General features: G+C 45.8%; 1 protein-coding gene across 1 annotated transcript in view; it reads left to right on the top strand.

Moving 5' to 3' along the window:
* CD177 (CD177 molecule) overlaps positions 1–8,378 on the top strand; it is a 10,535-nt gene extending 2,157 nt beyond the window's left edge. The window contains exons 4-10 of the mRNA XM_045292688.1: positions 442–576; positions 800–919; positions 2,794–2,934; positions 4,452–4,643; positions 4,780–4,911; positions 5,362–5,512; positions 8,360–8,378. Of these exons, the coding sequence (XP_045148623.1) occupies positions 442–576; positions 800–919; positions 2,794–2,934; positions 4,452–4,643; positions 4,780–4,911; positions 5,362–5,512; positions 8,360–8,378 (890 nt within the window). The remainder of the gene's footprint in view (positions 1–441; positions 577–799; positions 920–2,793; positions 2,935–4,451; positions 4,644–4,779; positions 4,912–5,361; positions 5,513–8,359) is intronic.
* Positions 8,379–16,814: the final 8,436 nt, after the last annotated feature.

The raw sequence follows: 16,814 nt of genomic DNA, 5'->3' as shown, positions 1-16,814 counted from the left end.
TACCTTTCCTTTCCCCCCACACCCACCCCTCCCTGGTGCGGTGTAAGTTTTGGACACAGTGGGAACTTGAAGAATCACATTTGGAGTTTTTCTTCTTTTTGGACTATTGTGTGAACATCTCGTCTTCTCGTGTCCAAACCTCCGAAGGCCCCTTCAGTGCCCTGTGCACCCCTTGACATCCCTCCCTGTGTGGCCCTAGCACCTGGCTTGTCCCCCTCAATATCTAGGCCCCGGGGACTTCTGCCCAGGTCTCCTATTCCTCCTCTTCCTTTATCTCTCGTTACCCGGGCCCCCTGAATCCTCCCACTCTGTGTGAACAAACAGGGAGGTGCTCCCGGAGATGTGGGAGGTTGGCTCTTGCAGCTAGCTGTAGCAAGGTGATGAGAGGCATCGGATCCAAACCCAGCCTCCCTCAGTCTCCTTTCCCTCGTATCTCCCCAGGTGCCCCAGTACCAGGGGGTATGCAGTGCCCCTCCTGCTTGTCCGAAAATGGGTGCCTGGAGGTGAGTGAGACCACGCTCCCCTGCCCAGCGGGGACCAAACATTGCTACACTGGCATCCTCACATTCAGCGGAGGTATGTGGCTGGGGACGTGGTGTTTGGGGCACAGGGCAGCGTCCTTCTGGGAGCAGACCCCATGGGATGATCTGAGAGTTGAGATCTGAGTCTCTGGAGGAGAGAAGGTAAACTGAGACATGACACACACACCCCCCAGGGGTGAGACAACCTGTCTTCTTGGAGGTTCTGAGAACTGAAATGTTCTCAGCATCCATGGTTTTCTCTCTTCTCCTTTCCACAGGGTATTTCCAACCCACCAACATTGAAATCCAAGGCTGTTTGGCCCAAGAAGGTTGCAATCTGCTTAATGGGACCCGCAAGATCGGTCCCATTGATGTGAGTGAGAACTGCAATAGTAATGGTGAGTCTTGCTTTGTCTGTTCCCTGTCACATGGGGAGGTGGGGGGATGCCACAACACACAACTATGTTTCATGCAACCCTTCTGCTGTCAGGCACTGTTATCAATCCCGGGAATACACCGGGCACCAGACAAAACCCAAACCCCTGTCTTCAGGGGACTTAGATTCTAATTGGAGAGGGTAGACCTTGACCAAGTCAGTAAAACGCTCAGAAGAAACAGCAGGGGTAACATGGTCAGCGACCGGGGAGGGGTGAAGGGAGGAGTTTCCATGGACCAAGATGGGGGAGGGTGGGCCAGGGAAAGTGGGGCTGTGGTTGGGGGGAGGAGGAGCACAGGAGTTGCAGCTGGGTCACCTGTGAGATGGAGAAACAAGCAGCCCCCCTTCCTGGGGATGTCGTGAAGGTTGCCTGTGCCGTGGCGGTTGAGTCTCCGGCTCAGTGGGCTTCACATCGCAGGATGCCTTGGGCTGATCATGGGCTGGTCTGAAGGGAAGGCCCGGCGTTGGTCACTGCAAAGTGGCCGCTGCCCCAGGAGACAGGCATGGTGGAAGGGAATGCTGGAAGGTCCTGCACTCTTGCCCATGATCAGTTGGAGACTGGACCACGCACTCCATCGAGTATTCATTGGCTGATTTGCCGAAGTAGAGAGCTGGCCCTTTCTCCCTAGTTCATCATACTTGGAAGCTCGGCTTCCTGAAACCTGCTCAGCCCCCTTAGTAACACACAAGCCTGTGCTAACTAAGGAGGGATGGAGGTGCATGAGACAGGCTGGGAATCAAACCTGGGTTTCTTGCATGGAGAATTCCACCCCCGATCCACTGCTGCCCCAAGAGAAGGTGTCAACCCTCGGTTGCCTAGCTAGATTTCTGAAGGCTACAGGAGCCGAAGTAGATGAGCAAGATCAGCCCTCTAGCCCACAGGAGTCAGAATATCTGAGTTCCAAGCCTACTTGTGCCACTACGTAATCATAAGATGCCAGGCAAGCTACTTAGCAACTTCCCTGCCTTCCCGTTCCCCATCGTCATGGAAATGGTAATCATAGCACCATCGACTACTACTCGGTGAGATTCAGATAAGGTCGTTCAGACTAGATGAGCTGCTTGAGAGGGTGACATGGGATCGTCCATGAACGTGCTTCCAATGGCCTCCAACTCACCATCAAGTCAATTCTGCCTCAGAGGACTCCCGGAGCCTAGCTTTTAGTAGATACTCAAACATAGAAGGCAATGGGGGTAATTCTGTTTGGGACATAGGGTTTCTTGGTTGGAAAAATAAACTGCCTACCCATCCTCATTTTTTTGGTAAGGGCCCCGGTCAGGTAGGGAAGTAGAGGTTGGGGCATGCTGGTGTGCATGCGCATGCACATACAAAATCAAACTCATGGCCACTGAGTTGATTCTCACTCCTAGTGACCCTACACAACAGGGTAGAACCACCCTTGTGGGTTTCCAAGAGAGTAACTTGAGAGCCTCATCTTTCTCCCATGGAGTGGCTGGTGGTTTCAAACGGTTGACCTTGTGGTTAGCAGCCCAATGCCCAACTACTATGCCACGAGGGCTCCTGGAGAGTTTGGTATAGGCTAAGGGAAATCTACCTACCTCATACCCACCAGGAGGAGCAATTTTCCCCAAAAAAATGAGAGATGAGAGATGGTTCTAAGCAGGTGTTCAAGCTGAAAGCAGGTGAAGAATGGTGGGAGAGGGCATGGACTAAGACTTCCAAATCCCTTCTCAGTCTGTGATGGAGGCACTCTGCAGAAGGGTCCCCTGGGCTGAGGCTCAAGAATGTATCCACCTTCCTAAACATGGTACCTGGCGAGGCAGTCCTGAGAGGTCCCCTGGATTCATCAGACCTTGCTGATTCCTTCTCCCCAGATTTGGTGCGCTGTCATTCAGGGAGCATGATAAGAAGTGGTAAAAGCTTGTCTCAGGAGCCTCAAGAATGGACTTCGTTTTCAACCAAGCTCTGTGCTGCTGGCGAGGTGTGTCAGGAGACACTGCTGCTCATTGATGCAGGTGCGTGGGCTGGACAAGGGAAACAAGGCATCCAGATTGCATCTGGTACCTCCATGCCCTGCATTCTGTCCCCTGAGGTTCCTGACCAGGTTCCCCCCACCCACCCACCCCCTGCCCTGCAGCTCCACAGACCCGAGTTTGGTGGTTTGTTAGCTAGAAGGGACTCAATCCCTAAGCACAATGCACTGAAGTGACCTGGTCCTTAGCCAGCTCATGAGGGGCTGGTGCTGGGACTGCTGTCATCCAGGGGATTCTCATGGACTGACTTCTGGAGGTGGGTCACCAGCCTTTTCTCCCTCGTCTGTCTTATTCGAACGCAACACACAAGGCTCCAGTGACAGATAGATGGTGACTGGGCATGGGGTGCATGGGTCAGAATCCCTATCCAGGTCTCTCCAATAGAAGAGGAGGCTTTTGCCACTGAACCAGGTCTCCAGAGGCTAGAAAAATGAATGCTTCCTTTCTATCTTGATTCATCTTTGGGGAGTGGGGGTCGTGGGTGGGATGGTGGTTGGTAAGGTTAAAGGGATGCCAATAATAGGCCCTACCTTTCTGGGTAGTCATGAGGCCATAGGTGATAAACTACCTACAAAGCAGAGCCCAGTGCTGACATCACATAATCTTAACGATTTGGTAGGTATTTACTGAGCACTGGGTGCCAAGCACTATTCTTGGCACCATGGATCCAGTCATGTTTGACCTCTATGCATCTGGAAATACAGTTAGGGGGGAAAAAATAAGAGAGAGAGAGACAGATGTACAAGGACCTAATGTCGGGGGTTTAAATGGAGAGAAAATGTTTTGAGAAACGATGTACAAATGCGCTTTACACAATTGATGTGTGTATGGATTGGGATAACAGTTGTATGAGCCCCTAATAAAATGTTAAAAAAGACAAACAAAAAAAAAAACACAACTGAAAGTATATAATTATACAGAAAAAAAAAAAAAGCTCATGGGAAAAAGGGGTTAAAAGAGGGTGAGATTTTCTCCCACATCCATGTTTCCACTCCACTCCCACCCCCCTGTGGGAAATCCAGCCGAGAAAGGAAGGGTCATCCAAAGGAGGGGAAGGGTCGCCTTTTTAAAATAGGTTCTCAGGGGGAAGCACTCCTGAGAAAGTGGCAGTGGAAGGCGACTTTGAAAGAGTTTTCTAGGGGAGCAGACGGACGCTCACACAATGCCCGCCATGCAGCAGACACTACTCCGTGATCTATACCTGGAGCTCAGCTCCAGCAGCCCTTCCCAGCGCATCTGGGATGACTGGGTTAGTTAGCATGTCTTCCAGCGGAAACAGGGCCCTGAGATGGATGGTCAGTGACTTACTGATGGTGCCCAAGCTCTTGCTCTGGCCCGCACTCCACCCTACGCATCCCCTGTCCCTTATAATTAGAGGACCTGCCTTCACCTGTGCCTACTGGCTCTCTCGGAATCTCCCAAACTGGCTCGCTCACCCCTGCCTCCCTGCAAGCAGCTCCCTCTTCCAGTTGAGGTTTTACTCTCTCAACCGCTCTCAGGAAATACAGCAGTCCTATTGGGGAGCAAAGGCTGCATCTTGCCGGGGCCGGGGCCACAGAATTCTACGACCATCTCCATCCACTCCAGGCCCCCTGGGGTGCTTGTCGCCTCTTACGCCCATGTCTGCTCCTCCAATGGGTGCAACAGAGTTTCGACTAGCAGTGTCCTCCTGAACGCCCTTCCTCGCCAAGGTATGGGATCCAGCAGGTTGGTGAGGGGGCATTGGGAAGATGGGGGCCCCATAGACCCAAAGACTCTGGAGCTCATGTTGGGTGGTTTGAGCTGGGAGCGTCGTTGTGTACCCCAAACCCACTCTCTGTTCCCCAGCTGTCCCGGACGATTCTGGCATCAGTTGTCCTGCCTGTGTAAATTTTTTTGGCTCCTGTACAGACTTGACACTCATTAAGTGCCCGCAGGGCGCCACTCGTTGTTATCGCGGTAACATGCGTCTCATTGGAGGTAAGTGTTAAACCCTTCGTCATGAGGAGAGCGGGGTGGGAAGGAGAAGGCTGGAAGCCCAGACTCTTGCAAGGAGCTGGGGCAGAGAATCCTGGGTCTTGAGAGGGTTTCACCGGTTCTAAAGTGAGAGGGGAGGAGCCCTAATGGTGTAGTGGTGGCTCATCGGGCTGCGATCCCCGTGGTCAGCAGTTCGAAACCACCAACAGCTCCGCTGGAGAAAGACTGGGCTTTCTACTCCCGTCAACGGCGACAACTTCTGAAACCAATAAGGCATCGCTGGGAGTCAGCGATAGCTCCACTGCAGGGAGTGAGTTTTGAGTGAACGCTGGGAGGAAGCTAGAGGCTGATGTTCCTGTGTCTGAGGAAGAGGGCCCTGTTGGGGACCCTGCATCTAAGGGCTTCAACTGCACTGGCCTGGGTATTCTCGGTAACTCCTTCTTCGCCCTCTAGGTGGCATCTACACCACAATGGGTGTTAGCGGTTGCATGGCCCACGGAACGTTACTGAACAATACCCAGAATATTGGGGTCTTCTCGGTGGTCGAGCAGGAGCATTCTCAAGATGAAGAGTACATTGACCCCCCAATTATCCAGAGCGCTGGGTCTAGGGTTCTCCTCAGTCCTTTGGTATGGGGGTTCTTCCTATCCTTCCTATTGATCCCGTTCCCTGAGGTTCTTAAACTCTGCTGATACCCCAAAGCTGGCATGCCCTTTGATCTCATGACCTAGTAACTGTACAGGTCATTATTTCCCCATCATATCCGTGACCTGGTAACTTCATCACCTGGTGACATTTATGAGGCCCTGGGAATAGCTGAGCTTGCTCTGTGGAAGAGTGAACATACAAGAAGTGGCCACGTGTGTCTGATAATAAAGACATTGCCTTTCCACCCAGTGATAGCTTCTCTATGGGAAGGGGAGGGCAGAACACCCAGAGATCTGGAAGGAGGAAGGAGGGGCCCTCCACAAGGCACTCAACCATCCCAGCCCACAGGCCTGGCCCACATCCCATTTCAGCGTGGGTGGTAAAAGACCTTTGGCGAGCTACACCCAAAGGTATTTGGACATTACCTGGCCCGCTGGTTAAGCAGGTACACTGGATCCATGAAACTTCTACCTTAATAGGAAAGACTCAGACACAAACAAGGAGCTCACTCCACCTGAGAGGTTGGGATAATTGTCAAAAGTGTGAGTGAGTGTGTGTGTGTGTGTGTGTGTGTGTGTGTGTGTGTGTGAGCTAGCAGAGTTTCCTGGAGTTGATAGCACCGGGTCTCTGTTAACATTCTTAAACCTGAAAGTGTGAGAAGAAGGCGCCATTTCTGGAATCTGCAGAGAGAAAGAGAGACAGATAAAGTATCACAAGACGACTTCCTGGCAGGACCTCTGGCCTGGAGCGGAAAAATATGAACAACCCAGGATTACTATAACTCTAGTATCACTCTAGAGATGACATTGGGGAAGGAATGCCACCATCTCACTCAATACCTCCCTTCTGATCTTCCACTCGGGACTTCCTATTGGCTAAGCCCAGCTGGAAGCCAGGGGGCAGGAGATCTCATTGATGGTGTCCTTCTAGATCTACCACTTCCAAGGCAGAGCAAGGTGGTGAAGGGGAAGAGAGGGAAGCTGGAGAAGGAAGCGGAAAATGCCTCATACCGTCCACACTCCACACTGTCCTCCTTCCATGTACACCATTTTTCTTTGTCAGGATGACAAATGTGTGTCTCGACACAAAAGAAACCATTCTCATCAGTTACCATGTCATTGTAACATTGCCTGGTGGTAATCATGCGGTCATGCCCCCGTAGGGTTAGACCACACATTCCACATACATCTTAGAGGGAGGAAATGGGTTGTGGAAGTGGAGGGGAAAGTACTGCTGAACAAAGTTGGTAATATGATGGATGAATGTATAGCGAGGTCAGAGCTGCCTTCTTTCATCCCCCATTCCATATTCTTTGACCACCTGTCACCATCACATGGGACAGTGTTATCTGGGTGTGATCCAAATCTTCATTCTTTGGGGAAGTGACTTTTGGATGGTCATATCTTGACTGAGTTTCTGTAGTTTTCCACTGAGCAGACTCACCTGTCAAGGAAGTATAATTCCCTTGGTTTCCAAATACAGTCCTCCTGGATCCAGCAACACAACCTCTCTCTGGGAATCCAGTTCAGTCACACTTGCCAACAGAGTGACCCTCCTCTCTGCCTGTAGTTTCAGTAGTGCAGGGAATAAAAAATTGGTTAGGGGGAAGTCATGGCTTTTGACTGATTAGATCATTAGATTCTTCACCCACATGAAGCCCAACATCATAGGACAAGAAGCAAAAATTCATTAAGTGATCTTTTTGATATATTAGTTGGAGAATATAATTCCGTCTCTGCAAGAGAAAGACTGGACTTTCTACTGCCACAAACAGTTATAGTATTGGAAACCCACAGGGGTTCGCTATGAGTTGGCATTAACTCAATGGCAGTAAGTTGGATTTTTTTTATTATTTCCCTTATTTCTCGGACCTGTAAATTCTATGGGGAAGTGTGAGGTTAGATGGACCCTTGGTGCCATAATAATGACCCATTGGATCATTGTCCCTGGGTAAAACAATATAAAACATCTGGAAAACTGGTTATGGGTGTGAGTTAATTACTCTACTTTCTTGACTTCTGTTCTGCTCGCCAGTTACAAAACTGAGTTGCTTACAATTTACCCAGGAAATCTACCAAATCTTCTTGGGGGCGGGGGGTGTACAAAGAAAGATTGGTTAGTTCCTGGTCTTGGTGGGAGGGCCATGCCTCGAACTTGAGGAAGAGTGTGGAGTTAGATAAGTAGTAGTTCCACCGGGGGGTTTCAGAGAGAAAGACATAGGACACAAGCAGCAAAAAGCAGGAAGAGGAGCGTTATGAAGGAGTAGGAGAAGATAGAAGAAGTAGAGAGAGGAGGCAAGGACACTCATTTAAAAAAAACTGTGACTTGGGTCAAGCGCTGTCACACTGAAGACAGCAAGAGGTCCCGAAGGGGCCCAGCAGCAGAGTCGGCAGTGACACATGGCAGAGCCAAAAGGAGCCTGTCCTGAGGGGACAGAGAAGAGCCGGTCCTTGGAGTGGAGAGGCCCTGCTCACATCCTTGGGAAGAGAGACGTTTACATGGTTGGAGGCACTGGGGGAGCTGCCCTACACTGCAGAAGGGACGCCTTGCCCCCATGCTTCCTGGTCCCCAATTGTATCCTGATTGTAATGGGTAGACATCGTGTCAGCTAGACACCCCTAGGTGTGGGAAACGAACACTGAAGGAATAGGACGAAGACGCCTATTTCCCTAACTGATCCCAGAGGGAGTCTGGAAAGCTGGTCTTCCATGGAAGGAAAGCCTCCACTTTGGTCAGTTAGAGGTCAAGTCCAGGAACATGATCCTGCTTTAAAAATCATTCCCCCAGATTCTCTCCTTAACAGCTATGCTGCCTTAAAGTGAGCACATGGTTGTTTATATCGTACTATAGAAGCAGACATGATCCTTCTGCTCTCTCTCCCCACCATGACACCCAACCCCCTCATACCTTCCCCCAATGCAGGTATTAGGTTTCCTCACCTGTGAGCTCAGGGACCTTACTGTAGATACCACCCACCTTGTGATGCATGTAACTACTGACTATGCATGCCTTCAGCTTACCTATAAAGATCCCGAGAGAGTAAAGGCTCACTCTCACTTCTCTCAGTTCTACAACTCGCTCAGTTCTGCGTGGTCCATTAAGAGGAGCTGAGGTGAGCCTGCTACCAAAAAACGTGTCTGACTCCTGAATTTTATTCTCTCTCCTATCTTTCTTATCTTCTGTGTTAGTCTGGGTAGACTAGAGAAACAAATTCATAGACACTCATATGTGTATAAGAAAGAGCTTTATATAAAGAGCAATTGTACATTAAGAAAACATCCCAGCCCTGTCCTGATCAAGTCCATAAGTCTGGTATTAGCCCATATGTCCCATACCAATCTATAAATTCCTCTTCAGACTCATGCAACACATGCAATAACACAAATGCAGGAAGATCACAGGCCAGTGGGTGGGAAGTCTTGTGGATCCAGCGGTGTTGTAAGCATCTCAGCGCTGGTAGGGGTCTCCATATGGCTCCTCCAGTTCAGGGCACTAGCGGTGTAGTTCCATGTGTCTCATCAGCTGCTATGTCCCCAGTGAGCTATTTATCTCCTTAGCCCCTCCAAATGAGGTCATCAAGCTATGACCTGATGGACAGGCTAGACGCCACCCCTTCTCTCTTAGTCCTCTCAAATTGACAACAGATTATGTAACTACTACATCCTCTATGCCTTTCCTATATATCATTGCCATAGATTTGCACCTTCTGGCCCTTCGGTTGTTGGAGGCTGGTTTTCCCCGACACCTGCGTCCTTACCCAGAGCTCAACCTATCAATTGTGTCACAGCCTGATGACACCTCCTTGGCATCCCAAGCCTGTTTGTATAAGAGAGTGAGACCTAGAAGAGTCGAACCCTCTCTTTGGCCCTTCACCTGGAGCTGGACCTTGCACCTGGTTTTTCGATCTCCTGTTGCATCCCCTACTGATCCCAGGATCTGTCAGTGGACTAGTGGACTCAGCTCAGCTGTTTTAAGACTTCTGCATCCACCACCCTGTACTCCCAACTATCCTGCTCCCTGTTCATCATCTTCCACATGTCAGGAGTAGCCTGACTTGAACCAGACTGGGCTTACCGAGTTCTACCACTGTATCGGCCATTTCTTGATGTAAATCTCACTTTAGATACAGCACACACAGGTGTCACTGGTTTGGTTTCTCTAGAGAACCCAACCTAACACACTGTCCCTTTCTTAATAAACCACTTTTGAATGCTACGTGGCTATTGAGATTGATTAGGATCCAACCCAGGAGATAAGTAGAGAGTGTCATGAAGCAGATGGCTGGTATAAACATTTGAAAGAGAAAGTTTTGGAGGACAGGAGAATGTCTGATCTTCATCTCAAGGGACTCAGATTTGGGCTGATCTTGGTCGTTATCTTCTGTCTTTCCTGAAACTAGACAGGTTCTGGTGCTGATACTGCTATGACTGCTTTACACTAATCAAAGACTTACAACAACCAGGGAACATCCTAACAGAAAAAGAAGTTACTATAACATGGTAAGAGATCTGCCTCCATCCCCTAGATCAAAGGAAGCCCTGGAGAGAACAATTCACACTCTGAACTCCAAGGAATTGTGCCATGTGTTTTAAATTGTATAGCAGCTTTTGCATGGGAGAGAAGTCTTGCCTTTTGTGCAGACCTGTGGTAGTTACATAATCTGATGTCAACTTGAGACTTAAGAGTGAAAAGGTGGAGTTTAGCCTCTCAATCAGGTCACAGCTTGATGACCTCATTTAGAGGCACTAAGAGATAAATAGCTGGCTGGAAGTGGGACACATACTCCCTGTGAGACATTCCTGTTGACAAGGCATAGGGAGCTACGCTAGAGCCCTGGAGCTGGAGGAGCCACGTGGAGACCCATGCCAGCACTGAGCTGCTGACACCGCCACTGGATCCACAAGACTTTTTCACCCACTGGTCTGTGATCTTCCTGCATTTGGTGTCATTGCATGTGTTTCATGAGTCTGAAGAGGAATTTATAGATTGGTACAGGACATATGGGCTAATATCAGCTATATACACTTGATCTGGACTGGGCTGGGATGCTCTCTCCATATTCAATTTCTCTTGTATATAAAGCTCTTTCGTGTACGCATATGAGTGTCTATGAATTTTGTTCTCTAGTCAACCCGGAATAACACAAGACTTAAGATTTGATTCCTGTCAGTAGAGCTGTTCTTGTTTCTGTAATGCTGAGTACATTTCATCAGAACCCCTAGATTAAACTAGATCAAAAAGAGAAGGCTGGAAAACTACTGATAATCAGCAATCCACCCTATGGATCCCAACAGTCCAGTTAGCAATCAGCTGTGGGGATGATACAGGGCCAAGCGTGTTTTGTACTGCTGTGTATGTGGTTGCCACCTGTGGGTTGGGAGTTAACCCTGTGGCATGTAACAAGCACCTTCTTCAAGGACCAGGAATAGGCTTGATTTTGTTTTTGCCAATCCAGGCATTCCCAGGGTGGGAGAACCTTTCTGAATTGCTTTTGAAAACTGCATTAAGGCATACGATCCTAAATTGTTAGCTCTACTGGTTTTCTGGCTCCAAGAAAGCAAGAAGGGACCGCTGAGTTAGCGATGGAAATGGGTGTGGCTTAATGTTGAAGGAATGTTTCAACACAGAAGCAAATTCCAAGGATTGGAATATTTCTTTTCTTGGCGCCTTTAAGGAAACTCTATCAAAGCCCTAGATAAGAAATAAGATAAGGGAGCAAAGATTTCCATGGCCACAAAATGAAGAGAAAAAGATCACTGCTTTAAACCCACACAGAGCCCCTGTAGAAGGAAGGCCAGGCGATCGCCTTACAAAAAGCAGTAGCCTTGAAAACTTCATGGAGCAGTTCTCCTCTGAAACGTACAAGGTCACCGTGAGTTGGAATTGACTCAATGGCAGCTAGCCATAGCATCCCTGAGAAACCACGGGTGTGAGACTTAATATACAAAGGCTTCAACTCTCTGAAAAGGAAACAGTAGGCAAGGAATTGAAGAAAACTGAAACACCATGTATGAGCAGAACCAATACAGAGATTTTCAATTTTTTTGATGAAACCAACAAAAAATTACGGACTGAAAATCCGATCATTAAAAAAAAAGTTTTTTTAAGTTATCACTCAAGGGTATCCACAGCAGATCTCAGCAAGCAGAAAATGTCGACCGTGACCATGAAGTAAGGTCAAAAGAAAGGTCAAATGTGGTTTGAGGAGTAGAAAGAGGGAAAAGTGAATAAAAAGTATTAGAACTTCAGAAACATGTGAGACATCATCAAGAATGACAAAGCCTCACAATCAGAGTGCAAGAGGGAGAAAAGGTGAAAGTAAGAGCCCAAAAGCATATTTGCATAAATAAGGTCAACAGACTCCAATAAGATATACTCACAGAGATCCACACCAAGTCACAATATAGTCCAACTGTCAGAAGCCAAATATAAAGAATCTTGAAAGCAAACAGGTAAGAGCGATTCATCACATTTGAGGAATTATATATAGGATTATCAGATGATTTCTCTTTAGAAACCATGGACCCCAGAAGGCAATGGGATGACATATTGAAAGTGTAGAAATAAAATGGCAGTCAAAAGTTCTGTATCCAGAAAATTGATACTTTCAAAATTAGGGAAATTTGGACTTTTCAGATAAACAAACAGAGAGAATCTTTCACTAATAGACCTATCCAGCATGGTGATTGAATGGTTGGAAATGAAGAGAAGGATAAGTAGTTTAAAAATATGACCTTGTTGATAGAAATGAAGCTGGGGATTGCATGATAGAATTTGGCAAGACCGACACTTCTCCATTGCAAATATCTTTTTTCAGCCACTTAAATGGTGACTATACTTGTGGACTGACTATGATATTGAGAATCTCAATATCATTGGTCAAAACAAGTCCACTATGGAATAGATGATCAATTGTTCATATGGTCATTTGCAAGTTCAGGCTGAAGCTGGAGAAAATTAAAACAAGTCCACAGGAGCTGAAATATGACCTTGAGTATGTCGGATTTGAATTTAGAGAACATCTCAAGAACAGATGTAATGCATTGAACACTAATAACTGAGTTATGGGATGGTACCAAGGACATCATGCATGAAGAAAGCAAAAGGTCATTAAAAAGCCAGGAATGAACGAAAAGATCAAAGTGAGTCTCAGAAAATACTATGAAACTTGCTCTTGAACACAGAATAGCTAAACCAATTGGAAGAAATGATGAAGTAAATGAGCTCAACAAAAATTTCAGAAGGCAGCTCCAGAAAGCAAAGTGAAGCATTATAATAAAACGTTCAAAGATTCGGAATTAGAAAATCAAAAATAAAAGAACACCCTTAACCTATCTCAAGCTATAACAACCGAAGAAACAACTCAAGCTGTGAGTCATACTACGGAAGGGTTTTATGGACAAAATATAGAAGGACTCACGAAGCATCAAAAGAATATGAAAGTAATACAGAGTCACTAGACCAAAATAATTGGTTGACATTCACCCAGTTCCAGAGGTAGCCCGTGATCAAGAACCAATGGTCATGAAGGAAGAAGTCTATGCTGCTCTGAAGTCTTTGGCACAAAGCAGGGTCCCAGGAACTGGTGAACTAACTACCAAAAGAAATGTTTCCACAAGCCGATGAAGTGCAGGAAGCACTCACGAGTCTGTGCCAAGAGATTTGGAAGACACCTATCCATCTGTGCACATTCCAAAGAAAGGTGATCCAACAGAACGTGGAAATTATTGAACGCTTAGTAATATCACATGCAAGTAACATTTTGCCACCGATAAGTGAAAATTTGTGTATCAGTACATCATCAGGGAGCTGCAAAAAATTCAAGCTGGGTTTAGAAGAAGACTTGGCGTGAGAGCTATCATTACTGATGTCACATAGATCTTGGCTGAAAGTGAAACAGAATACTAGAAAGATGTTTACTCTTATTTTATTGACTATACAAAGGTATTTGTATGGATCTTAACCAAATTACGGTTAACATGAGAAGAATTGGAATTCCAGAAATTTAATTGCGTTCATGTGGAACAAGAAACAGAGATTTGAACTCAACAGAACGATATTGCATGGTTTAAAATAAGAAAAAGTGTGTATCAGTTATACTCTTTCACCACATTTATTCAGTCTAAGCACACTCACCAAATAATCTAAGACGCTTAACGCTGAAGAAGAACTTGGCATCAGGATCAGAGGAAGGCTCGTGAACAACTTGGAATAGCAGATAACACAACCTTGCCTGCTGAAAGTGGTGAGGCCTTGAAGCACTTGCTGATGAAGACCAGGGAGTGCAGCCTTCGATATGGATTATAATTGAATGTAAAGAAAACAAAATCCTCACAACTGGACCAGTAGATAACATCCTGATAAGTGGAGAAAAGATTTCAGTTGTCAAGGATTTCATCTTGCTTGGATCGACAATCCATGGTCATGGAAGCCGTAGTCAAGGAATCAAATGATGCACTGCATAAATCTGCTGTGAACGATCTTTTTAAAATATTGAAGAGCAAGGATGCCACCCTGAGGACTAAGGTGGGCCTGACCCAAACCTGGGTGTTTTCCATCGCCTCCTATGCATGCAAAAAATTGGACATTGAACGAGGAAGATGGAAGAAGAATCGATGCATCTGAATTTTGGTTCTAGTGAGGAATATTGAAAGTACCATGGATTTCTAAAGAGACTCATAAATCTACCTTGGAAGAAGTACAGCCAGAATGCTCCTTAGAGGTAAGGATGAACTCACGTACTTTAGACATGGTTAGGAGAGGCCAATCCCTAAAAGCGTACATAATGCTTGGCAAAGCAGAGGTGGGATGGAAAAGAGGAAGGCCCTAGGCAAGACGAAGTGACACGGTGGCTGCATTGTTGAGCTCAAGCATCACAAGGATTGTAAGGACCGTGCAGGACCAGTCAGTGTCGGTTCCATTGTACATAGGGTCACTGAGGAGTCAAAGCCAACTCGCTGGCCCTTAATAGGAAATCCAAGACTCACTCGCTCCTCGTTACAAATTGTTCCATCAAATCATATTCGTTAGCTTCTAGCTTGCTTAAAAGACAGATGGAAAGACGAGCCCTTGGACCCTTAAAAATTTCATTTAAATTACATTTAATTTAAAATTACAAAATGCAACACAATTAAAACCTACCAGAAGAACCATCTCCTCGAAATTATAAAAGCTATAGGAAATAATTTTACAGAAGAAATAGATTTAACATATGTATTCATTAGCCTATCAAAATAATGTCTGTGCCTTACTTACACTCATACGAGAGTGAGTAAAAATGTCTTCAAGCTCCCAAGTTCAGATATGCATGAGTTTGCTCTATACCAAGTGTATTTCAATGTGTCTCTGCATTTCGTGGATGACTGCAAGCAGTTTCTCTCAGTAATACATTTATCCTAGTCTCGCTAGGGGGCCCTAAAAAGAAAATTAAAATTACTGGAAAAAAAAGTATTATGAAAATATTCACTCACTCAAAGGGCTCGTCTTTCCATCTGTCTTTTAAGCAAGATAGAAGCTAATGAATATGATTTGATGGAACAATTTGTAACGAGGAGTGAGTGAGTCTTGGATTTCCTAATATGGACCAAAGAAGGTAGAATCAAGACAGTAGCTTCTAAAGCGCTCTGCCGGGCCATTTAAATTCAAGGCAGAGGCATTAGCTCAGACAGTTACAGCAACTGTGTTTTGGGATACCAAAAGGGTAATCTTGATAGATTTTCTCAAAGGAAACAGGATGATCACGGCTGCTGATTAGAAGCACAGACTTCTAAAAACAGTTTAGAAGATAAACAAACACCAACGAACCAAATGATGATAACAAAAACAAATCCCAGGGAGGGAGGAGAATCTGATTCTTAGCGTTCATTAAAAATAAGAGGAGCTGATGCCAGGGGCTTAAGTGGAGAGCAAATGTTTTGAGAATGATGAGGGTAACGAATGTACAAATGTGCTTGACACAATTGATGTATGTATGGGTTGTGATAAGAGTTGTATGAGCCCCTAATAAAACTATTAAAAATAAATTAATAAAATAAAAAAATTAAAAATAATCATAATACTCAAAATGTCCACTTTTCAAAAAAAATTACAAGACACGAGAAAACAAAAGGCACATCTTTCTATTCATAGAAGAAAAGGATTAATCCCAGGCTGGTGCTAACAGTTCAAATACTGAACGACCAACCAAAAGATTGCTGCTTTAAACCCATCCAGAGGCACCTCAGAAGAAGTTTGCAAAAAATTGAAAACTGCATTGCTAAGGAATGGACTAGGTGGTGGAATAATTTGGAAAAGGATATCAATAATGGTCGCACAATCACCAGCCTGTGTGATCATGAAGTGTTGACAGGGGCAGGTATCAGGCATCAAAAGACCCCAAACAAACAAATCTGTTGATGCAAATGAGGGGGGTCGGGGTGGAGACCCAAAGCCCATTTGTAGACAATTGGACATTCCCTCACAGAAGGGTCACAAGGAAGGAATGAACCAGCCAGAGTGCAGCATAGTACCAATAGAACTCAACAACACTCCCCCAATTCTTTAATGCTCCCTCTCCTGCCCAACTATCATGACCCCAGTTCTACCTTACAAATCCAGGTAGACCAGAGATGTACACTAATACAGGTAAGAGCTCTTGACACACAGAATCCAGGACAGATATACCCCTCATGAATAGTAATGGGAGTAGCGATACCATGAGGGTAGACTAGAGGGAAGATGGGGGGGGGGGGCAGGGGTGGCGAGTAATGTGGAATCGACTACAATGATCAAAGGTTTAACCCACACCCCAGGGGGACAAACAACAGAAACGTGGGTGAAGGGAGACAGCAGACCATGTAAGATATGAAAATAATAATAATAATTTATAATTTATTAGGGGTGCATGAGGGTGAGAAGGTGGGGGAGGGAGGGCAAAAAGAGGACCTGATACCTAAAGCTCAAGCAGAAAGCAAATGGTTTGAAAGCGATGATGGCAACATATGTACAAATGTGTTTGCTACAATTAATGAATGGATTGTTATAAGAGCTGTAAAAGCCCTCAATAAATTAATTTATGTTTAAAAAAAAATAAGATGAAACTTTGGGATTCTTATAGTATAATTCAACTTTGTCCAATAGGAATCAATTTGACAGTAACAATTATGTGTGTGTGCACATGCTTCATATAATCAATATTTTGCATTATGTACAAGTACAACTGATACGTAAGTCAGTCTAATAAATACACCTATTACTTTATCGGCATCCAAAATAGAATC

This window comes from Echinops telfairi, unplaced genomic scaffold (genome assembly GCF_000313985.2).
Source record: "Echinops telfairi isolate 266 unplaced genomic scaffold, ASM31398v2 ScPeMD7_655;HRSCAF=1070, whole genome shotgun sequence".
Classification (NCBI taxonomy): Eukaryota; Metazoa; Chordata; class Mammalia; order Afrosoricida; family Tenrecidae; genus Echinops; species Echinops telfairi.
Note: the sequence above shows the minus strand (reverse complement) of the source record. Positions and strands in the feature narration are given on the sequence as shown.